Source organism: Plectrocnemia conspersa, unplaced genomic scaffold (genome assembly GCF_051122295.1).
Source record: "Plectrocnemia conspersa isolate PC_06_02 unplaced genomic scaffold, ASM5112229v1 ptg000002l, whole genome shotgun sequence".
NCBI classification, from domain to species: Eukaryota; Metazoa; Arthropoda; class Insecta; order Trichoptera; family Polycentropodidae; genus Plectrocnemia; species Plectrocnemia conspersa.
This window is the reverse complement of record NW_028277166.1, coordinates 26,066,680-26,092,335: the sequence shown is the minus strand read 5'-3', so window position 1 is coordinate 26,092,335 and position 25,656 is coordinate 26,066,680. Positions and strand designations below refer to the sequence as shown.

At 30.2% G+C, this 25,656-nt stretch overlaps 1 protein-coding gene and 2 non-coding genes across 4 annotated transcripts in view; 1 reads left to right on the top strand and 2 right to left on the bottom strand.

Moving 5' to 3' along the window:
• Positions 1 to 19,252: 19,252 nt before the first annotated feature.
• Lgr3 (Leucine-rich repeat-containing G protein-coupled receptor 3) overlaps positions 19,253 to 25,656 on the bottom strand; it is a 61,224-nt gene continuing 54,820 nt past the window's right edge. Inside the window, exons 12-18 of one of the 2 annotated variants that reach the window (XM_088205501.1) lie at positions 23,354 to 23,515; positions 21,645 to 21,790; positions 21,432 to 21,582; positions 21,232 to 21,364; positions 20,784 to 20,974; positions 20,477 to 20,623; positions 19,253 to 20,100 (exon numbers count right to left, since the gene is read on the bottom strand). In XM_088205501.1, coding sequence (XP_088061627.1) covers positions 19,952 to 20,100; positions 20,477 to 20,623; positions 20,784 to 20,974; positions 21,232 to 21,364; positions 21,432 to 21,582; positions 21,645 to 21,790; positions 23,354 to 23,515 — 1,079 coding nt within the window. In that variant the 3' untranslated portion in view covers positions 19,253 to 19,951. Of the gene's footprint in view, positions 20,101 to 20,429; positions 20,624 to 20,783; positions 20,975 to 21,231; positions 21,365 to 21,431; positions 21,583 to 21,644; positions 21,791 to 23,353; positions 23,516 to 25,656 lie in introns of both variants that reach the window. The other variant, XM_088205503.1, reaches the window with a different exon arrangement.
• Positions 22,562 to 22,633, top strand: TRNAM-CAU (transfer RNA methionine (anticodon CAU)). The gene has a single exon. It is a non-coding gene; the product is annotated as a tRNA-Met (tRNA).
• Positions 24,512 to 24,673, bottom strand: LOC148238208 (U1 spliceosomal RNA). The gene has a single exon (XR_015808945.1). It is a non-coding gene; the product is annotated as a U1 spliceosomal RNA (small nuclear RNA).

Here is a 25,656-nt window from a genome sequence, read left to right as displayed (position 1 = left end):
AAGACAAAAATCAAATATCTCAACTGAATTTTGACCAATAGGAGAGCGCAAAAAACAATTATCACTTCTCAGAAGGCAAAAATCCACGTCAAAAGCAATAAAATCGTGCCGTCGCCGTCACAGTGGGAACGCTCGTTACCGAGCGTTCCCACTGCGACGGCGCCGACACAATTTTATTGCTTTTGACGTGAATTTTTGCCTTCTGAGAAGTGATAATTGTTTTTTGCGCTCTCTTATTGGTAAATATTTTGATCAAATTTATAGAAAAAATCAAAATCATTACTATATTATTTTATATTTATCAATCAATCCGTATCGTGTACTTTAGAGTAAGAGCGTAAACTTAAACTTGTCATCTCTTCCTCAAGTATGGGTAATGATGAAATTGATAGCTCTAGAACTGACTGTGTTAACGCAAATATGGTATAGTAAGAATATAATTTATTTGATAGGTGTTAGAGATATTACATGCTGATCTAAACTGTTATTTAACACTTGTGAACGCCATTTATTACATTCTGTACGCCATCTGCGAATTATGTTTCAAAAACTAGTTATAGAGCTTCTAGAACTGAAATATTCAGAACGCATCATCAGCGCAGTAAATAAATACAGTTTCACTAATGAAACATGATTTATGATTATTTAAAATAAAATTGTGAGAAATACACATTCACTGTAACGATAGCGAAGTACCTATTGTTCAAAGCTGTTCAAACCCAAACCTAACCTAAACTAATTAACCAAACCCAACTTCTAAATGCTTTGGAAATGTTATAGTATAATATATATATATATTAAAAAAAAATATTTACGTGTTTTACTCGCGTTGTTTTTTTGAATGAGTCTCTCTATATTTCGCCGGAGATTGTCCCAGCATCTTCAGGAGTTTTCACATTTTTTTAGAGTACACTTTGTTTTTACATCGCGCAAAACAACGCGAGTAAAACACGTAAATATTTTTTTTTTAAATATATTATCGCGTAAAAAATATAAACTATTTAATAATATATATATATATATATATATATATATATATATATATATATATATATATATATATATATATATATATATATATATATATATATATATATATATATTTATCAAAAAATTATTTACGTGTTTTTTTTTAATGAGTCTCTATATTTCGCCGGAGATTGTCCCAGCATCTTCAGGAGTTTTCTTATTTTTTTAGAGTACACTTCTTTTACATCGCGCAGGGAAGGATTTTTTATTTGCACTATTTTTACTGGTCTTAATGTTCAAAATATGTTTGAATATTATTACCCTCACCGCTTCGTGGATAGTTGCCGTTAAGATCTATTCAAGAATATAATGCTTAATAGCTGCATGCTGCATGTTATCTTGTTATTCTCAAAACTCCAGAATCTACGATTATAAATCGTACTATAACTTATAATAATATAAATTCAATGAGAGTAGGCTTTCAGTTCTATAATATGATACAATTTGGCTTCTTCTTCAGTAAACGAGCATTGCATAATGTCTCATCTCGGATACAAGTCAATTTCAGGTCTTCACTTTCTACTTGAAGATAGATGGCATTGTTTTCACCGCTTCATTTGCATACAATTTGCATGTGCGTTCAAAAACAAAGCAACACAAACACTGCCAGTTTCTATTCATCCATACGGCACGAGAATACCCTAAAAGTGAAGCGGATGCGTCACGACCACTTTCGTTGGTTTCAATTGGAATTCTCACACAAAAAATGTAATATTTGATGTAAATAATATGAAAGCAATGAAGACATGATTCGGTTTTAATGAGGAAGATGATGATAGCTTGCTGATTGCGAAATATTTACATTGTCTTACATCACTGCCATTTAGTGATGATGATTGGCGGTATTAAACGGATGGAATTTCCGCATGTCATTTGCATCTATTCGCTGAGAAGCAAATGTCGTTTCTCGTTTGACCTGTGGTTTTCCATTCCGGAGTGGGGAAGCTTCATGAAGGAAATATTCAAAATAAAAAAATCATAATTTAACAATACATTAAAAATAAATCATGCTAGAATATACAATATAAATTATATTAAATTACTACACGTGCAACTCTCTTCTGAATTGATTAATTTTCCCTAATTGATTTTTAATATATCGCTATAGTAATTAATTGTTTATTTGTGTCAAATATCCATCATCGCGTGCATATTTAATCGTTTGCAAATTGAATCGGAAAGTAATATGAGTCGTTGCCTTAAGGTTGTTTCATATTCAGCTATCAAAGGCCGAGAAGATTAGAAAGCGATTGAAGGAAAATTGCAGACAATCGGCGCCACTGGTTGACGACCGCTGGTCGTAAGAAACGAGTGCAAATTGAAAACTTAACGACTGCACTTGGTTGCCTTCACCTTAACACAATTGAAGGCAAGCCATTATAGGATCACTGGAAATATATAGCTGTATAATGGATTTAGATTCTTGTATATAATTTATTGAAAAAATAAATGGCCAAGAAATCAAATTTAGGCGGTCTCAGAATTTAAGCTATAATAATATATTTTATTTTAAGAATGGCAAAATTATTTAATTCTAAAAGTTATGCTTCAAAATCTTTAAGCCCTCTTCTTATAATTTATTGATTTATATTGTTATGAATTTTCGGTCTCGATGACCGACACAAAATAAATGTTATCTCTACTCGGATGAATGTTGATATTATCAGCGTCCTGACTAAAGATTGCAATACCGGTAATTGAGGCAAAAAATTGCAATCGGACCTAACGGTATTATAAAATAAAATACTGGTAGTACATAAAATATTTATTTATTTTTGAAATCAGTACATCTTATTAGTTTAAAACTATATTTCTATGGCATAGAACTATGAAAATGATCTCATATTGCTTCAAAACAGAGGCAGATAATAAAACGATGCTCATGGTAGGGAATTAACTTAAGTAGTTTTATCGGGGTAGAATATCAAAGTATATAATCCATTTTAGTCCTAGAGGGTCGAAATATCAGCCTACCCTATCTATGAAAAAAATCCCACAGGCCGATATTAAGCGCAAATTTTTAAAATTTAATTTTACATGTTCGATATTTTTTTACAATATGCGCGACGTGTCAACATAAAAAGCTTTATTTAGTGCAATTAATAAAAAATCCAAGGGACACAAATCTCTCACTTTTTGTCCCTTTTAGCGAGTCTTTTGTGAATTAATTTTACACAGCGAATATGGAGACTAAGTTTCTCTTTTGACAATTCGAAGATTAAATAAAAAATTGATGAAGTATTCGAATATTAAAATTAATTCGTATATTATTCTCGGTTTTCACAGATATTTTTTATTTAAACAATTATTGCAAAAAATCAATCGGGCATATTTTTTAGTGTAATTAATAAAAAATAATAAAAAACAAAAAATTCGATTCTTAGCAAATTCAAGGGACCCAAATCTCTCACTTTTTGTCCCTTTTAGCGAGTCTTTTGTGAATTAATTTTACACAACGAATATGGAGACTAAGTTTGTCTTTTTACAATTCGAAGATTAAATTAAAAATTGATGAAGTATTCGAATATTAAAATAAATTCGTATTTTTTTCTCGGTTTTCACCGATATTTTTTAATTAAACAATTATTGCAAAAAATATATCAGGAATATTTTTTAGTGCAATTAATAAAAAATAATAAACAAAAAATTCTACTCTTAGTAAATCCAAGGGACACAAATCTCTCACTTTTTGTCCCTTTTAGCGAGTCTTTTGTGAATTAATTTTACACAACAAATATGGAGACTAAGTTTCTCTTTTGACAATTCGAAGATTAAATAAAAAATTGATGAAGTATTCGAATATTAAAATAAATTCGTATTTTTTTCTCGGTTTTCACAGATATTTTTTATTTAAACAATTATTGCAAAAAATCACTCAGGTATATTTTATAGTACAATTAATAAAAAATAATAAGAAGCAAAAAATTCGACTCTTAGCAAATCCAAGGGACACAAATCTCTTAGTTTTTGCCCTTTTTAGCGAGTCTTTTGTAAATTAATTTTACACAACGAATATGAAGACTAAGTTTCTTTTTTGACTATTTGAAGATGAAATAAAAAATTGATGAAGTATTCGAATATTAAAATAAATTCGTGTTTTTTTCTCGGTTTATATTTAAAAAATTATTGCAAAAAATCAATTAATCGTCTGAAAAATATTATTTAATTAAAAAATAATCATTTTAATTATTCATTATTAACCTTTTTGAGCAAAGATGTTATTTATTTATTTTAAAAACATCAGAATATAGATTAAAAATATTTTAAATACATATTTTTATATTTTTTTTTTGTATATACAATAGCTAATAATCATTAGAACGAATTTGATACATTTACAAAAAGATAATTTTTTGTGTGCAGATTTGCATATAAATTAAATAGCTAGAAAATAAATTAACCGCGATTGAATTATTGAATTGACTGAAATAAATTCTTTGCGTCTTGAAACAATAAATTCAAAAACATAACATGAACTTTACAAAAATTTGTGATGCACACCTGTTTTTGAGATGAGCATTAAAAGATAATAAAAGTTGGGCTTGTCCGATATTTTGTTTCACTTAACGAACGAATTCTGAGAATTTCGGTCATATTAGATACTACTGATAAACGATCTATCTATTCACAAATGTTTTTCTAAGGCGTAAATTATTTTTTTCATTGAGAAAAAGCATCTCATTGTCTCACATGAATTTTAGAGCGGCAATAGTTAATTAGGTATATTGAGAGAATAATGCATTTTTCAAATTTCATTTGCTATAGTATAAACGAATATTTGATCAATTATTCGAAGTGTGCATGGCCTTTAAAATCATAATATTTCAGGTATTTTTAAAATCTACCGCATTCACTGTTCTTGCGAAAAAATGATACCTTCCATTTCGGAATATATGAAGCACCCCCAGGTTATTTGTCTTTCTGGTTTTCACACAATTCCTTGGATATATTTTTCATTGTATTTTTCGCCAGTTTGTTCATCTCATCTGAGCAATATAATTATATTTTACTCTCAAAATTTTAGCTTTTGTGTAGATTAGTACATTTCATGCGTGTTAGACTCATTACTACGGCCAATAACGTTTTTTGGCAGGTAGGAAAACGACTGCAAGCAACTTCTTCCATAAGGGTTGTTTAAATGTATTAATTTATAATTTTTTTCGCAAATACGCATTGGTAATATCCACAACAGTTTTACGACTTTCAAATTAATTGATTTAGATATTTAAAACGAAGGTTTTTGAGCTGATGATTACTTTAAATTACCATTTTCAATAGCCTTATTGACGAATATACAATAATAACTGGTAACCTCTCAATAACAATATAATCATAGCCCTATATGAGTGAAAAAAGATCTGAGAAATCTACTCAAAGTCTATCATCATTACGTATTACACTTAAATTTATTTTATTTTTCATTTTTTAAGATTATAATGATCTAGAATACTTATTTGAGTATTTGTTTTTTCTTGATCTGAAATTTATGTTCATTTAAAATACATTAAAAACGCCATATTGTTTTTGAAGCACACGGCGAAATCTCACGCCAAAAGAAAGTGAGATTACTAACTTTTATTTAAACACATCACGAAAACACATCGAACACGTTTCTCTGCAAATACTTAAATTATGCACTCAGATAGACTACACGTATTAAATACAAATTAAAGCACTCGAGATAGAAAACTATTGACATTTTAAGCGATGACTAATCTAAAACGGTATCTCGAGTCTTGCAACTGTTGTGCAAAAACTGTTAAAATTATGTCATAGTTACGTTTAGTTATGTTATGATTAGAATTGTGTAGTGTTTACGAGCAGTTTTTTTAAACTTGGTAACTGGTTATTTTATTAATAATGCTTCAAAGCGTCGAATTGTGACGAAGAATATATAGCAACGTGACATTTGACTCATAAAGTTTACCTAGTCAATATTAAATCATATATAATATATAACAGCAATACTACTTCACCTAAATATATTACAAATATTTATTTTAGCAGTCCTCCAAATGCATAAAAAATTGTGATCAAATAAACTGAACGAGTTTGAACAATATTGACAGAAATTAAATAAAAATATGTTGTCTTAAAGACATAATCATATCTCATGAACTGTGATTTATTATATATTTTTTTTACTTTATAAATGCATGGCTAAATATTAAAAATAGGAAGTAGAGATTGTTTCATGATTCTGAAATTCTGGAAGAATTAATTTTTAGGTGAATTTTAAAGCATAAAACAATGCTGGAAACATTATCCACTGAACAATATATTAACCTCGGCAACAAAAAGACGCAGAGCAATTTCCAATCTCCGGAAACAAACGCAGCATCCTTCCCACGACCGCTCAAGTCTTATAACAATCCAACAAATCCTACAAGAAACCGAAAGCGATCTTCCGATTTCTACTTTGCCATCTTTAGCGAAATTGGAACATCCACCATGTACCGAGTTAGTACCTGCACATTATATACCCCGCGCTTTAATTCGCTCGTATCACGCGATTCGCTCGCTATGTAACAGATTTCTAGTTTTTTTTCGCGTACTCTGGAACAATGGTGGACTTATGACTTCTAAGTGGAAGATAATACCTCTGCGCAGGTGTTGTAATCAATTAAAAACCGAGACACGTATCTAATTAACAGGTGTGTCTCTTCCTCCTGGCGCATTAGAGTTATGTATGGCTTTTTTAAAAATCGTGTCACGATAAACTTATGTAAGGCTGTTCCGAGAAGTTCTTCTGATCTTCTAAAAAATACAATATCATGATCGATTGTATTTTTTCTAAGATGAGAAATAAAAGTTATCGTGACTGCCTGTGATTACAATGAAAATGGTCGATGGACATATTGTGCTTTATGAATATAAATAGTGATGTTTCCGTAAACATTACATGGTAGCAGTTTATAAAATATTTAAATTTTCAATTAGAAATTTAATGAATCGTTAGTTTTTTCTAATGGTATATTATTATTTAATCTCAGATTCAACAGATAAAACATATAATGTATTAGAATATTAGAAGTAATACCTTTGCTATAAAATACAATTTAAATTAACGCTATTAAAAAGTTACTTTTGAGATGTTTTACTTTTGATTTGAAATAAAAATGGCGCATTTAAAAGTAGCCTCATTAGAATTATTTACCTTAATTTAAATTTAAACTAATAATTAAGATCCTAATTCATTAAAAAGTCACTTCTAAAGGAATTTTATCTTTGTTGTAATATAATAATAATTATTGCGATGTCAAATGGCACATTTAAAAGTAGCCTCATTAGACATTTAAGCTTTGTTTAAAATAAAACTATAAAGTTAAATGTTTAGAGGCGTATTTTAATGTTTTCACATTACCTTTTAAAAAAAATAACATCATAATTAAGATCCCAAATGACGCTATTTAAAAAATACTCTTAAGATGCTCTACCTTTGGAAATAAAAAAAATATTTAAATATAAAGTGGCGCATTTAAAAATAGCCTCGTTTGAATTATTTACATTTTAGAAAAATAAAACTATTAATTATTATATTATTCATTTATTAAACCATTTTTTTTTTATCTATATTGAATTTTTATGTTATTCGTTGTTTTATTAAATAAGTAGTCTTTAGATGCTGTGTTTAATATCTTTTCACTAAAAATATTATGCACTGACCTAGGGCATCCAAATACCCGGACGAATTCATTACCCGGTTCTACGGGTATTTCCCGGTAAATAACCGGGTACCCGGTTCGGTTCCGGGTAATTTTTGTAAGTCGTTAAGAGTCCAATTTTTATTATATTTGAATCTTTGATTAAATATGACGTGATATATTTAATTTTACTTTAATAATTAATATCTTTTTTTAAAAATAAGGTATTGAAATAAAATCAATATATTATGTAATTATTAATACTTTACTCAATCGAAATATTTTTACATTCCATCGGTAGGTACATATATACAAATACTTACATACTACATACATGTGTAACAGTACAAAACCGAAATATTTCTTTTAACACATATTTGGCAATAATAATACAAATTGCACATGAAAAATACTAAGGAAATAAATTTTATTAAAATTATAAAAGAAATTAGATGATTGTATTTATTATATGTATATTATATGTAGGTAGAGAAACAAAGTTTTAGTGATGTTCTTTTTGTAATAAGTTATATTTTAAAAACACTAACGAATCTAATGTGTTATATTTTCACCCTACAACGCATTAAAATTTATTTTTATTTACAACTGCATCCTTTCAAAATAATCCTTATCTATGCATTCGCTTATCTCGAAATCTATAGGTCGCTAAGTGCTGTCCCTTTTTTTGTCGTTCAAAGACGCTAGTCGCTTAAGAACGCCGATTCGGCTCTTCCATTTAATTTGAAATAATGGAAAAAATTATTTAAATGAAATTAACCGGATACCCGTAAAAATTACCCGGTTTTCGGTTCCATGAAAAACATGGCGGGTAGCCGGGTACCCGGTTCCGGTTCTACCCGGTTCGAATGCCCTACACTGACCCTTGTATTTTTTAATGTTTATGTTTTTTAATGCACTTGTATGAAATAATAATAAACAAAAAAAATCGTTTCCATGGGACACAAATCTCGTAGTCTTTTGTAAACTAATTTTGACATAACTTTTATAGTGTAGTATACAAAAAATGTATGCATCACTTTCGGATAGTTTTAGAATTCACCGCTTTGACTGTTCCGTCAAAGAAGTGGACACCTTCCATTCCGGAATATAAGAAACACCCCCAGATTATTTAGCATTAATCTGGATTTTGCAAAGTTGCTTGAATTCATGACAAACGTAATGCTATCTGACCTATATAAATTTATTTTACTCACATCAGAGAACGTCACTCTCTCTTGCCACTAAAATATAATTTGAGAAGTCAATTAAAATAAAATACGTACATTTTGATTAAAACTATTATTAATGTTTATAAATTGTAACTAATAAAAGTGAACGCTGAGTGCATTTTGATATGAGGAATGAAAAACATTCTATTAGTCTATCGTTACTAGAGTTTCTAAATATTTTTTATTTTTAAATATCCGAATATTTTATTATATTCGTTATTAGGAATTGACAACTACTGTTTAAATATTAAATACATTTTCATACACACATATTTAAATGTTACTAATACAAAATATCGATAATTTAAAAAATATTAAAGCATTGTATGTTTCAAAGTCGCATTTTAATTATTTCTGCTGCCTAAAATACTCATTTAGTTATTGTTGATGTTGGTTTTATAGTCAGTAGTGGACTAAGTATGCTCAAAGATTTTCACTGCAATAAATTAATTTAAATAAACTTAAAATTAAACATTATTCGTATCGATTAAAATTAATCATCAGCCATTAAAAAAAATTACATCTGAATAATATAGACTCGGAAATATGAGTAATTTCAGAAATTAAAACGTATTTTTTTACTGCTTGTTTTTCCCTTTTATTTTGTCCATAGCTATCATAAAAAAATTAAAGATAAACTGTAGATTCTGCAGCTGTATATCGGGATTAAAAAATAGACCACCACGTTATTGAACTATGTGCTTAGATTTAGTGCAATAATTATCTATAAATTGAATTTTTATTATATATAGAATATTTTATTATAAATATTAAAAAATAGAAAAAACTGTATTCGAATATTCCATATGAAGAAGATACAGAGAAATTGATTTTAATTACTTAAGTACTTCTCTCACGTAATCTAATAGAATAAATACAGGATCTTTCAGTTGCTAATGGGATGAAAAGTTACGCTAAATCGGAAGGAAAAACCTGTCCTGATTTATGAACATCCATATATGAACCGATACAAATGCAGAAGGCTCATGATAGCATTACAAGGAACTCGGCAAAGTCTATGAATATGGATTGTTAATAATAAAAAAAATAATAAATTATTATATGAGTCGTTTATCTAACGTGTGAACATTTCTTTACAAGGGTTTTCTTTATAATTGCATCTCTTTCGTCTCAATTATCAGAAATTCCATTAGCCTTCGAGGTAGGAGAGTCACAAGAGACGGACGCCTGAGGTGAACCGATCCAGTGACAATCTGCAATTTGTCTGCCAAAGTGTCGATCTTGGGATGCTGCGAGAACACCTTCCGTGTTCAAAGCGATTACCTCGACCTGCTTTAATCTCTCATTTCGGTACATGCGCGAAAGTTAAGCAAAAAAAACAAGTAGAAGAAACACTGTGCCATATGCAATTGAATGAAGACAATCGGTTAAAAAGACAGTGATGAATTAGAGGAGGCTAGATAATTGACGCGACACTGTTCACTAATCTTTGCTTCTACGAAAGTGAAGTACATAGAAGAATAATATTTGAAGGCGTGGGCGATGACTTGAGAAAGGCAATTGAATTTTTGATATGTTACATTGAAGGCAATTAGCTACAGTAATGGAGTTTTGTTCTTCGTGATTGCAGGGCGATCGGTAATTGGTGAGAGAATTTCACGTTACGCACGTGAAAGTTTAACGAAAATGTGAAAAAATGAATATTGTACACATGCAACAACTGTATATCTAGGCGTATGTACTTAAGAGAAGGTGTTTTAATAACTCTATATCATACACTATATTAATTATAATTAATTTAATCATTATATTGCGCTAAATGCTTTGTGACGGCTTTTGAACATATTCTCATTAACATATGTTTTCAAGCTTTATTTCTACTTTTAGATTCGAAAAGAAGAACATCTTGATATGGTGCTTCTATTTTTAAATTGATACTTTTGAGTATTAACCCTTTAACCACCGTTTGCACTTTCTTGCCGTTTTATTATTATATTTTTACAACGCCATCATCAAAAGATTTTGATTTGATTTCTCAGTTTTTCTGTATTATTATTTATATTTTTAAAATATATTTTACAGTAACAATGATTTCTAAGCACAGTTTGAAGTTTACTGTTGACAATCTACGTTAACATTTATACGTAGTCAATCAAAAGAGGGAGTGGGAATGGGAGTAAAAGTTAGATTGAGAGTGAGAATAGTAACGCTATGTGATACTCTCGTTTTTAAGCAAAAATCACCGGTACAATGTTTTTTCAGAAATATAAATCGACGCAATTTTTTCGTGCATTTCGAAATGCATTGATTTTGTACTTTAATACTTGTTTATTATTACGGCGCCATTTGCCAAAAAACGTCCATTTGCTATTCATACCCAAACTTAACCTAAACGTATTTAATAATTGTATAGTGATTATTATGTTTAAGGTCGATTTGGGTTAAAACAGCAACTGTCAAATTTGAACGTGGCGCCGTTATAATAAACAAGTACCAAAATTTATTTTAAATTTTATTTATTTTTTCGATTAAATTAAGACCATCGTGGCCTAACAGGTTACCCCAATGCGCCACGATGGTCGAAAGCAAATTATAAATTTATAAAACATAAAAATACGTATATATATAAATAAATATAACAATACTTAAACATAACAAAAAAAATTATAAAATATTAAAATTAAAAGATATAAACCGGATCAGATCCTCGTAGCTAACATTAAATAAATCAATTTTCAATGCCAGCGTATTAAGGAGCCGTATGGCCACAGCTATAGGCGAGTCGGCAAGTGCGGATGTCCTAGCCCTAACTGCCATCAAAAGAGGTCTCGATCGTGATTCTCGAAAATGTTCCGGAACCCAAAACTGGAATTCCTCGAGAATAGCTGGATTGTCGACAGCACCTTTTAGTAGTTTGAAAAAATGCTTAGCGACATACAGCTTTCTGCGAGAATTCAGCGAATCATATCCCAACGCTCCTAAAAGAAAGGCGCTGGGATATAAGAACGGATAATAACCAAATGTCCTTTTGTAAAGGTATCTTAAATACCTTTTTTGAATTTTTTCTACTAAAAGGGAATATTTGGCTATTCGGGGATTCCAAATTATAGATCCCGATTCAAGAATGCTACGAACTAAGGTGTCATAGAGGATGCGAATAACTGACGGATCGTCAAAGTGAAAGGCATTCCTCATAACAAAGCCGAGCATCTTGGAAGATTTATCACAGACGTCGTGTATGTGTAGAGAGAACCTCCATTTGCTCTCGAAAGTGATTCCGAGATCTTTAATGGAAGTTTCTCTAGTCAAAATGTTACCACCGAGATGGTAGAAATAAGCTGATGGCGAACGGGATCGAGAAAATGACACAGTATGGCACTTTCCGACACTAAAGGGCAGACGGTTAACGGAAGCCCATCTCCACAGAGAGTCTAAATCACTTTGTAGAGAGAAGGAGTCCGCAACAGATCGAATGCATTTATATAATTTTAAATCATCTGCGTACAGAAGAAAACTTGAATTTTTAATTGCTGTATTTATGTCATTAATAAATAACACAAAAAGCAGAGGTCCCAGATTGGATCCTTGAGGAACCCCCGAATTTATTATTATTTATTTTTTATTATTATTTATTTTTTAAACATTTTATTAATTTATATACAATTAATAATGCCATTTTTAAGTAGATTCGTTGCAAAAGTCATTCATGGGGTGTTCACTGTTCTGAACAACGCTCACTCGCTACCTGTTTTTTAACGTATATATGTAAAAAAAAACACTTAAAATTTAAACAGGTTATGTGTGCGTTGATCAAAACAGTGAACACCCCATGAACACAACAAAACAGGTTTTTGCATGAATTGTATGGCTTCTGTTTCGAGACGATACAGTTTGAACACGTTCATATCCAATGAAAATGTAATTGTATATAAATAAATAAAATGTGTATATATAAATAAATAATATGTACATATATATTTAAGGCTTATTAACCATAAGGGGTGTGATTTCGCAGCCAGTAAGACGCAGGTGGAAGCTAGTGAGAATTTTATTAGATTATATTACATATTGATTATATTACAGACAATGATGGGCGAGATGTTTTCTCCGAACAGAGGTAAAGAAGCTGGCGCAGGGATGTTGTCGGTGAAAGATCCTCAGATCTCTCTCTGATATAATAATAATATATAAATATTCATTCAATGCAGTCTTGCGTGTTATTTATGAGGGAACTTTAAGTTCTAGTCGTAACGAGAGCCTTTGTGTAATCACACTATTATTCAATAATCACTTTTGGTCACAGCAATTACGCGAGTTTCAAGATAGGATCCCCACAAACGTGGGCATCTGTGTGGTCCCTCACATAAACAAATAATTCAATATTTTTTTAGAAAAAATTGCCTCCCAATAACAGGAAAATACCGAAAAATTATTTTTTTATTTAAATATAATACATTTAAATATAATCCATGTTAATAAATGCCGATTAGTTCGGTCAACAACTGGTTAACTTTTATCATGGCATTGATAGAAAAACAGTGGTTCAATAGTGTTTCAGTTGAATGTAAAAAAATTATAGCAAAGTTCGTGAATCATTTTGGAATCCATGAGTCATAGAAAAATTACTTTCACCAGGACTTCTCACTTCGCTTCAGGCGAGCGTAGCACTGAACTCGCATCCAGCGGAGCTTACGGCAAATCGCCATACATTACACAATCGAAGTACAGAGAGGTAGCCTTATCCACTTTATTATTCGAGACGACTCAAAGATTTTACGACGCTGCATGAAATTTCAATTTTGTGCTGTTTATAATGAGCATAATTTAAAGTACAAAAGAAGATCGTCTCAGTGGTGTTGTCTAACTCTTTCCAAAAGTTTTTAATCTACAAAAAACTTCATGAAGAAGTATAATTATTCTTTCTTCTTTAAAATTGTAAAGTACAGTTCCGCGATCATAGGATGCTCCCATTCCTAAAACTCAATGCGTGTCGAAAGGTAAAAAAGAGCAATATTCACCGATGAACTTATGACCCTTTCTCCGTCAGATTGCGTGTGGCCATTTCGGAGCTAAATGCTGTATGACCTACTCGCTGCTCGCTCCGGTATCGTCACTACCTTTTTCCGCCTTTTTTCTGATTGATCGCTGAATAAACGCGACGGTGACAAATGGCGAAGAGAGTTCGAGCTCATCAATCATCAGCTGGCGCCATATACTCAGACGTATCCGTCTTTAAAATAGGAACACCTTCGACTCAAATTATGTCCGGTGGTCATGTCATGCAAAATATGGCATGTCATGTATGTGATATTTATGATTGGAAAATGCGAAAATTACGTCCGATTGGATGGCGGATGTGGTGTAGAGATGAAAACACATCTGATGAGTATTCGTTAATCAATAAAAGTTTGTCCCACATCTTTGAGAAAACAATGCTTAATCTCTCAAATGTATGTCATTGTATTATATTGTAAATTTACGGTTGTGCTCAAATAGTCTATTAAATTTAAAGCTTACCATAGAAAAGATATCAGTTTATTTTTATTATAAAAAATAAAAATTAAATACTAACTTGGTGAGAAATTATTTCAGACTAGACTTACGCCATTTAAAATATGTTAAATGTTTTAAAGCATATTTTTAAATATAGTAAATGTATCTGTAACGCTTTTACTTTTTCATTATCATAAGTCATGAATGTGTTTTCTTATGTCAACCAGACATTTCATGTAATTAATGTATGTAAATTAAAAACAATGATTGTAAAGCTCTGTATCAGGACAACCAGCGAACTTCAGAACACTATGGTATCTCTTTATATCACTATGGTTCAAACCTAGGGCTCTAATAAAATTTACAATGTAGTTACAGTAGACATGCAGTGCAAATTATCAGATCAATTTTCCCACAACTCAATCAGTCAATAAACAAACACGTTTTTCTAGAGGAAGATTATTTTTTAATCATATTTATGATATTATTCAATACTAGAAGGAGTGTGTATATACATATATTATTAAATAAAGATCTATAGTTATAAATTATAGCAATAATTTAATCACATTTTTGAGTGTTGTGTGTGTTTTTATCAACACTTGAGAAATCTTGATTTTTTACTTATATAATATTATCTAACTAATCTCTGAGATTATTTATTGTATATGTGATATGATATTTTATTGTATTTTTAGATATATTTTAAATGTTAATAATTATTTATCCGATTATTATCAGTATTTATTTATAGTAAAAATAAAATAATATGTCTAAGAACATTTATTTATATCTCATATGCTTATAAACATTTTTTTAAAAATCTCTTATGAGACTACAGCTAAATATTTTTTTATTTATGTTGATGCTTTCTATATATATATATATATAATTTAAATTAAATTAAGAATATAATACAAGTATAATCTAATAAAATAAAATAGTACGTGTCACTACAAATATTTTATTGTGACTTGATGAATAAGTTTATTCGTAGCGCCGACAGACGTGAAGTAAATGAGTATTTTAAATGAACGATAAACAAAATATAATCAGTGTTTTTACAAATACATAGGAACAGATTACAATTGTCGCATTACAGCGTTGCCGAATCTACAGCTGTTCAAAGCACGACCGTTAAGCAATTTTTTTTATAAAAATATAACAGACAATATAAATCTCTAAAACGTCGCTTGGACCTAAATGTCGAGAGTAGGAAGAGCAAAAGCAACTCAGTGACTTATTATTATTTTATCTAGTTATGTAACGAATAATATATAACACCAGCAGGGATGTAATTTAGGAGGAAGGGGGAGGGGTAAGTGGGAGTATTTTCAAGCTCCCCCTCTCTCTGAATTTGGCCAGAATAATTGCTGAAGCCTCCACAAAACAGTAACGTAATATTTATTTATTTAATTTAAAAAATATTATTTTTAGAAATAAAAATACTGTTCTAAGGCACCATAGACGAGTGGTATAAGTCTCCGACTATTGACCTGAAAGATCTGGGTTCAAATCCCATATGGACCTTAGTATTTTTAAATTACTATCGTGTCTGAGAGATCGAAACTAGTGATTATTATATAATTATAATTCCAATCAATCATCACAGACAGTGGCGTAGCTAGGATATGTGCCGCCCAGGGTGATCCTTAAAATTGCCGCCCCCCCCTCCCTATACATTTTTTTGCAAGGTCATAAAATCAGCATTTCTTAAAATTATAAATTGGTTATTATTAAGCTCTTGTTATTCATGGATTTATATATGTTTTAGTGCATTCAGGGTTAAGAACCACACTAGACGATCCCATCGCGAATATGCCGCCCCCAAGCAAGTGCCACCCGGGGCGGCCCACCCCCTCCACCCCCTATTGATCACAGATTAAGTTTACCTAAATTTTTCTAGTCTCACGGATGAATATCCTGATGACTAATTAAAATCGAAATAGATCATACATATCTGATATTGAACATTTTCTAATAATGAGCTAATTTCAGCTCATAGAGACTATCTTATATATATTTAAAAAAATATATAACGTAGTTTTAAATAAGTACGTAGTCGCTTTGATGGTAGATATTCGGTTGCATCAATAGTTCCTTCTTTATGTTCCAAAGTACCTTGGTGTAGTATACGACCGTAATGCTAGCTATTGTTATTAAGACTTACAAAGGCACAAGATGCTTGCGACAGCCCTGGCGACGTTGAAAAGTTAACATTTAATTTTCGTAATTTTAAATGTTTCTTTATAGATGCCTCTATATGTCTAACGTCTTGTAATAGCATCTCAAACCATAAATGGGAGTTTTTGCGAGAGCTTCGTAGCAAGCTCGTGGCAATACAGTCGCGTCTCGATAGATCTTTGTACGTTACAGTCGTCGGTATTTGTTCTCAAGGCGTGAGTAGTAGTGCGAGTGTGGAGTGAGTGGAGTCGAGTGTGTCCAATCTGGTTTTGTGCCGCGTTATATACACTGTCGTGCGTGTACGCCGCATGTTGGAGGGGGTTGTAAGAATGCGGGCGTACTTCTCGATAATTTTCGTCCCGGAATACCGAGACGTTTTGCAACCTTCATGTCACCCATGTACCATATAGGCGAAGGGGGCGGGCCGCCCCGGGCGGCACTTGCTTGGGGGCGGCATATTCGCGATGGGATCGTCTAGTGTGTTTCTTAGCCCTAAATGCACTAAAACATATGTATATAAATCCACGAATAGCAAGAGCTTAATAATAACCAATTTATTATTTGAAGAAATACTGATTTTATGACCCTGCAAAAATTATATGGGGGGGCGGCAATCCTCATATAATCCTTTACATGCATAGGACCGACACATTCACAACAATGGAATCAAAACACGGACGAAGCTTGGTACGAAAGCTATAAAGCTTACAAACAAGTACACCTCGCTCACTTCATGTAGGTATCAGGTGATTTATTAAGACTCCACGCCTGAGCTTTTTCTTAATCGTCGTTTTAATGAAATTCCATAATGTTTTAATGCAGATGAAGAGATACTAGCGGCACTATGGGCGGATGATGGAGGAATGTGGCAATCGTGACTCGCTTTTAGACCGCTGAAAGTGAAGTAAGCCCTCGGATGATGAAGCACCGCCTCACTTCCTATCGCAGCAAACGATCAAAAAGTCTTCAGCTTCTCGCTAAAAACCACTGAAGCAGAAATGCACTCGCGAAACGGAACCATTTCTGGGTATAACGGGTTTTGGGCAGGTGGCCTCGGTTAAATGGTCACTGGGTGACCGGGGAAGGATGAGTTCGTTGATCCTGATGAACGACGTAAGACTGAATTATTCCGTCGATCACTTGATTGACTGCTTCCACTTTTGTTGATGATCTAATGTTCCAAAGTCAATGCATAGGCGTCGCCTTCTTATGCAAATTGCCGAGCTGTTCGATCGAAATTACAGCAGGTCCTTTCCATTATGATGCGAGAATTCTCACGATAGTCATTTGTGGGTCATGGTCAGATTGTACTCGCAATGCGTAATTTCGAGTAACGGTAATTATTTCATAACTTTCGTATGCATAAACATGATACAATGAACGTAATGGGTATCTGGATACTTAATATATTCAAGTATTAACGTACGCTTAATGACCGGTAAGAATTTGTGAAGGGAAAAGGAATAAAGCAGCAGTATCGCAATCTTGAGATCATATGAGAGGTTTTTTCTTCAATGGTTGAAGGATTTATAGCTGCACATTTTATAGACGAAACATTTAAGAGAAAATATAATTTCAACAGATATGATACGATCCATAGATCGTGAAACACTGCTAATCATAAATCCCTCCCTATGACAATTTACGACTATGAACTTCTTAGTTAGATAAACATGTGTTTTCTCAAGTACACTTGTCGACGCAACTTGAGATAATCATAACCCAACATACCTTATTGGGATTGTACCTTTTTTATTGGAAATAAAAAATAAATAATATTTATGTTCTCTCATATTAATTTTAATGAATGAAAAATGTATGTAATACAGTATTGCAGATACATTATTACATATTATTCTTAAAATAACCCTTTAAAAAACACTCATTCTTTTTTTTGTAAAAAAATCTCTGAATGAATTTATTTGGCGTAGCTCTGAATAAATGAGGAGTGCCCCTAGTTAAAAGCAAAGTAATAGAGGAATTGAGTTCTGATTTGTGGAAATTGCAAATGAAAGATCTTGATGGAAGTGTATTCCGAAAGGAAGTGTCGTTAGTACGTAATTTTCCTGCTCTCGACTGTTTGGAGAGTGAAACATATATTTTTTGGAATTATGGTATAGAGAAGAAGATAGGAATACAATATTTTGTGAAAGAAAGTATTGAACCCAAATGCACACACACAGTTTTACATCACCATACAATCGGGCAACGAGGGCGAGCAAGAAAGCGATAGTGAACTCTCGCTCACGCGATTCTCATGGGATAAATTGTGGACGTCAGATATGAAAGAAAGCGACTATACAAGGCCTCATTCTATTAATTATGAATAATTGTAACCACGCGCTTTATCTTATGACATGAAACGCTGGATATTGGCTAAAATAATATTATATGTATGTATGTTATAATATACAACAATATTTTCGAGTGGTTCATAAATAATTATCATAAAAATATTTTTTTAATTAAGAAAAAAAATAAAAATCAATTCTTAGTTAATATATTATATTTATTTAATCGATGTATCACAGAAAATTGATTTAATAAAATAAAATAAATACACAAATATTTTATATAGCGATAACATTAATTATATTAAAATTTTGGAATGGTATAACCTTAGTTTATTATTATAATAAATATAGTAACTTCAAAATCACATAAGTATTAAAACGTTTATTTTACATAAAAGCATAATAATTTATTTTTATGTATAAATAGAATACAGTAGTTTCTAAATATTGTGTATCAATATTTTGCCTAATAATTTAATTCACCGTTTAATTGATACTTATGTATTAGAATATTTATTATATTAAAATACCATAAAAATGTTAATTTTGTATAAAAAGATATAATCAATGACATACGTTCTATTTATTGTATATACATATGTTTGTATTAAAATTGGCACGTTTAAGACTAGCTTGAAAGTTTATTTGAGTTCCAAATAAATTTATTTACTATATTTAATAATATTGTAATCACTTTAAAATTATTATCAAATAAATAAAATTATTCTTTGGTATAAAATTTGTTGGTAAATGTCATGGATAGCATTTTATCTTTTATAATATCGTCTTATAAAATAGTATAAAATTCTTACAACTCTTAATTCTTTACAATATAAATATATAAACATAGGATATGTTATTATGAACTACAATAATTGTTGAACGTATTTAAACTATATTTAACTTTACATATATATATTTTATAACTTTTACTATACAGTAAAAAGTACATAAAAAATATTAATATAAAATTATCCTTAAAAATATTATCATTTGGCAAATGTTTTTAATAAAAGTTATTGGTTTGAATGAAATATTTATATAAAACGTTGATTTTTTTGTTAGATATAAAAACTATTGTCATTAATTAACCTTTGTAAATTTTTATCAAATTTATTTACAGTTTGCAATTATTCAATGAATAAGAACTGTTGATGAACGATATGGGCTCCGAAGTAGATTTCATTCTTTGCGAATCAGTCAAAGAGTGTTTCATTATCGTGCAGGTCATATTCTTGTTAGAAGAAGTCCTTGAACTCTCTGTATCTATAGAAATGAAAAAGATTGTAATTAACAGCATTTTAAAACAATACAGGTGTTAGTTAGAAATAATCTTTGAGGTATTAATTATATAAAAATTATAATAATAAATGTATAATCTTATTCGTAGTTTAAATAATTGCTCGCAGTTCATTTGTACTGTTTATATCATAATATTTTTAATTTATAAAGATTAATTGAGAATTTTAGAATGTTCATGTTAGAAGCATACATTTGTTACATTAAAGTAATATTTTAACTATGCAATTCAACTATAAACTATATTATAATTTAAGGTTTAGTCAGTTAGTTAATGTTTTATAAATTAGAATGACCTTAATAATGACTCAAAGATGGCTCAGACTCAGATTCAATGATTCACCTGCGTTAGACGACCGATTTGTCGAGTACCTCCAACTAAACGACGTCAACTGACTCCTATATTTAGGCGTTGTGAACGTATACAATATTGGATTTACGGCTGAATTTAACGGTAGAATAAAGACCACGAGCCATGCACAAACTTCACCTGAAAGAATTCCACAAAAACATATAATTTCATATTAAAGAAGAATGAAAACAGCGTTGCATATTGGTATCACTCCGTTTCAGCCCGCAGGCGAGTGCATTTTATGTATTCAGACGCTGTTTTCTTTCTCGTCAATTACTTTATATAGGTTATAACATACTTGTTATATCAACGTCGAAGAATCTCAATATTTTTATGAATATGATCGGCGCCCAGCAACAAGCATCGGTTAGTACTATAAAGAAGAACCTGATTGCGAATTCACAGTCGGTCGTGGACGGAGGAGCTGCTCGTTGAGTGTTCCAGACCGATATGAACATCACACAATAAACTGCTGCTATTATCAACAATCTGAAAAATTAAATATTATATACATATCTTTATATCAAATTTTAAAGTGAAAAGCTAAAGTACTCTGTATTGAAAATAAAGACCATGAAATTCCTGAGCTATGCCACTACATAATCTTTGTCTTTAAGATAATTCTATTTATAAATGAATAATATGATTTGACGATACATTTTGTCTGTTTATTACATACCTCACTATGTATATGTATATATCCTTTGAAATATATAAAACTTATGTATAAAATGATTGAATATTACCCAAGAAAGTTGACTCCAATGAATATGAACGCCGAATACTCCCATCCGATTGAATATTTCTCTAAAACATGCAAAGGAAAGCACATACCGCTCGACATGCCATAAAACTTTGTACTATTCCTCCAATTCCAAACTGAAATCATAAATAATATATAATAAATTACTCCAATCTAAACTATTTATAACATTGATTAAAGTACTTGGTAATATAGCAAAAGTAATCCCGGCGATCCAAACGTTGCACAGTATCCTTCTAGCAGCTCTCGGACTTAATCGGTTGTATCCTCCCAAAGGATTCACAATCAATAAGAATCTCTCAACTGACATGAAGACTAAGATCAACATTGAACTCTGAAATGTTTGCCAAACTTATAGATTCCACATTGTAAAGATATGTTGTTTTTTGTTCTTACCTCAATTGAGACCATAGCCATTGATCCGATTATAATACAAGACCAAGAATTGGTCCAGACTCTTGAATAGTGATTGTAAACTCCTCTAAAACGAGCATCTTGAATCGATATTACCAGCAAGTAAACACCCATCAGCATATCGGCGACTGAAATTATGTTTAGATAAAACAATTATAGTTGTGATGATTGATTTTATTAATTATTGCTTTAAAAAAAAATCTAAAAATAATTAACGACATCTATTGACAAAATTTTAAATAATTATAATGCATATCATAAAATGGTTTTACATATTGTTTAGTATGTATAATAATAAATATTTTTTATAACTTTATACAGTACATTTAATTTTATATTATTTATTAAAAAATAACATATTAGTTGATACATATAGAAGATTTGATAATAATAAAATCTAAATTTATTATTACTGCTTAATTTTGCAAAAAATATTATTTCAGAATATATGTCATAATAATAACATATTATTATATTTATCTATAATAGCATAAAAAGGTGAGTTATATTAAAATATGATATAACACACAATAATATAAATAATTCAGTATATGAAATATGTTAAAGTAATGATGGTTAAATAAATTTTAATTTTATTCAACAGATGTCACTAAAATATTAAAAAATAAATTAAATTTATATTCATGTGTAAGTTTGCCGATACATTATTAGTTATTATAAATAAAATTTGAACAGTTTACTTTATTATAAATATAGATTTTTATTTTATAATAATAAAAAAAAAATTAATATATATATTATTTTTATAAAAATAGAGTAAAAATACTTTTAAAATTTCTTATATTACTTGTTAAGGTTATAAATAAAAATACATATTATTATGTTACTTATATTATACTGTAAGTTCCTATACAAGCATTTTGGAAAGCATGACAGTTAGCAGAGTGGCGCAGCGGAAGCGTGCTGGGCCCATAACCCAGAGGTCCGTGGATCGAAACCACGTTCTGCTAGATAACTTTTTGTTATTTTTTCATTTTATTTTCAGTGATCACTTCATTAACTTTTAAAACAAATTAGTTAATTATTAACAATTGTTTTGATTCGTAAAAACTATTGTTTTAGCATCATTTATTGTGAATTTTAAATTAAATGATGCACAAATTAATTAAAAATTCACATATCACTAAGTATTTAATATTTATTTTCAGAAAGCGAAAGCGCGTGAAGGGAAATAACACATGACTCATTAATTAGTCGTTGGCGTTTAAAGGGTTAACACAAAATTCTTCCTGTAGTACATCATTTTTTTATAATGATATAATTTTGTTCATATGTTACTTTTAGATAACCGGATATTGCATCATACAATATTATTAATTTTAAAAATAATAATGAAATAGCTTTAACGGCAAAAATACGCATGTTTGACGGCCAAACGTATTTTAAATAAAAGAGCAGTTTCAAAGGAAAATACACAAAAATTTTGCGCTGCGCTGCCCGGCATTGCGTTATTTAAATAAAATATAAATTTGTGAACATTTTTATGGATCTCAAAATTATTCTTAATCGTTTTATTTATCTCTTCTATATCAAAAGTTTGCAGATTGATTTAGCTTTTTTCCATTATGATTAGGCATAGTGGTAGTAAGTAGTAAGTAGTAAGTAGGTAGGTAGTAAGTAGTAGACCCCACAGGCACGGAAGGGTTAATACGCAAAAGTTTCATACTAACCAGCCAAATTCCTTATCAACAACGAAAGAGCTCGATTTTCATCCCTAGATCTGAATCTTCCCCATAGTACCATCGCATTTCCTAGCAAAGTCACAAAAGCAACGACCCAAGCCGAAAATCTCAATGCTGGTCTGCTAAGTAGGTCTTTCAAGTCCGACACACCTGAAAAAATAAAATATTTGAAAAGTCCCAACTTGCGGATGCTTTTAAATCCTATTTGAAAATACATTATCTATTTGATAAATATTATTTTAATGTTAACAGGCTGCTTGCAAATCACAGTAACATAACATTTTATTAATAAATTGTGTATAAAAATTATATTGTTCTGGCGGTGTGAGAGAAAATTTTAGATTTGCGATTAAAACTTGATGATACAATTTTGTTTTTAAATTGTGAAAGTTTAATTACTGTTATATTTTTTATTTTATCCAGCAAAGCTTATATACATTTACGCAACATTTTATATATAATTTATTAATAATTGTATTATTTTGTTACATTATATAATCAAAATCAATTTGGTATAAAGTAAAGATAAAACACAAAGATTTTTTTGACATGGAAATACCTACACCAAATTTAATTTAGAAAACATTATTTTATTTTACCAAATAATGACACTCCTAATTCCATATTATTAATAATATGGAATTAGGGGTGTCATTATTTTGTAAAATAAAATATTTGTTTCTAAATTAAATTTGGTTTAAAAATAATGTCTTTTTTAAATAACCCATTTTTTTCATTATATTTTTGCTTTGATAAGGTCAACTTTTTACTCAGGAGTTCATCCTGTTTGCTATGACCGTCCTTCTCATTTTCCTAAGTATGTATTGTATAATACTTCGAATTTCTCGCGGCGCACAGCTTGGTAGATACTGATATGTATACACGTTCGTTTATAATTTGTTTTTTTTTTAAATAATAATATTTATGATACGGACATTATTTGTACCGTGCGGTAACAGCTTAGCAATCACTGGTATATGCATATTTGATTGATACACACACACACACACACACGAGTATTAGGGGTAGATTATCTATTAACTTCCCTTCGATCGCTCGCGAGCAATCGAAGGAAAGCTAATAGAACGCTTGCGAGTGTCACATGTTCGATGATACCTTGCACGTAGATATTGTGTTCGATTAATGTCGGGACAGCGCGTACGCAGTCCCGGCTACCAAAAATTACGCGCCCGAGTTATCCGCATTAGGGATAATCGCAGAGGTCAGCCCAACCGTAGTGCAATGGAAGAGCCTCGCCCTGGGGGAACCGCCTTCATGATCACGGTATCCCCTACGCCAGGTAAGTATGCTTTGTAGGGGTCTTACTCTGGATTATAAAGCAACAGTAGTGTAAAACGCTTGCGAGTAACCAAGACTACTAGCGCCACACAGTAGCAATTATATGAGTTACTATATTATATTTGAAAATATAATTTTCTTTTATTTCCACAATAAAATATATATTTTTAAATTAAAAATAATATTACTAGACAATCAAAGATATAATTTAAGAAAAATAAATAATATTTTTTGTTAATTTAGCAGAAAATGGTAAAATTAATATTAGTTTTAATATTGATCAACAGATGACAATAGTAATTTGCTAGCAATTTTGAGTTTTATCCAGAGAATTAGTATTTCTCACAACTTTGGTTCTATCGTCGTTTAGCATAAATGTATATAGTGATATTGGATCATTTTTCCAGCCTTTCATTTTGTTTGAATGTATACGTATAACATACAATACCACAGAATGCAGTAAGTTTTAATTATATTTATTTTAGTACATACATATGTACATATTAAGGTGATCAGATGTTCTCATTTGTCCTTCTTTGTCTTCCTCGAACAAAAATGTCAGAGGTGACATTTTTGGCTCTTACAGCATCTCTAAATAAATAAAAACTTCTGAAATATCATCCTTTGATATTTTCAAAATCTGGTCACCTTAGTAGTATGTATGTATATTAATATTTAAACTTAAAAACCTCAGAGAAGTTTTTGGTGAAAGACTAGATAATCAATTCTAGACTTATGAAATTTTAAAATCAATTAATTATTATACATAATTTTAACGTTGCTTAAAAAATAATAGTATGCCAATAAGTTATTTATCTTGAAACGCACCTGAATTTTACAAGAATTAAAATTGTCATCCTAATACTACATAAAAGCATAATTTTAAATCATTTTGAAATCTCGGTAAATGATATTTATCGCTAATATATCCTTTTCACATTTTGATAGTGTACTGAAAGAGAAATAATGATAATTTATTATACGATATAAAC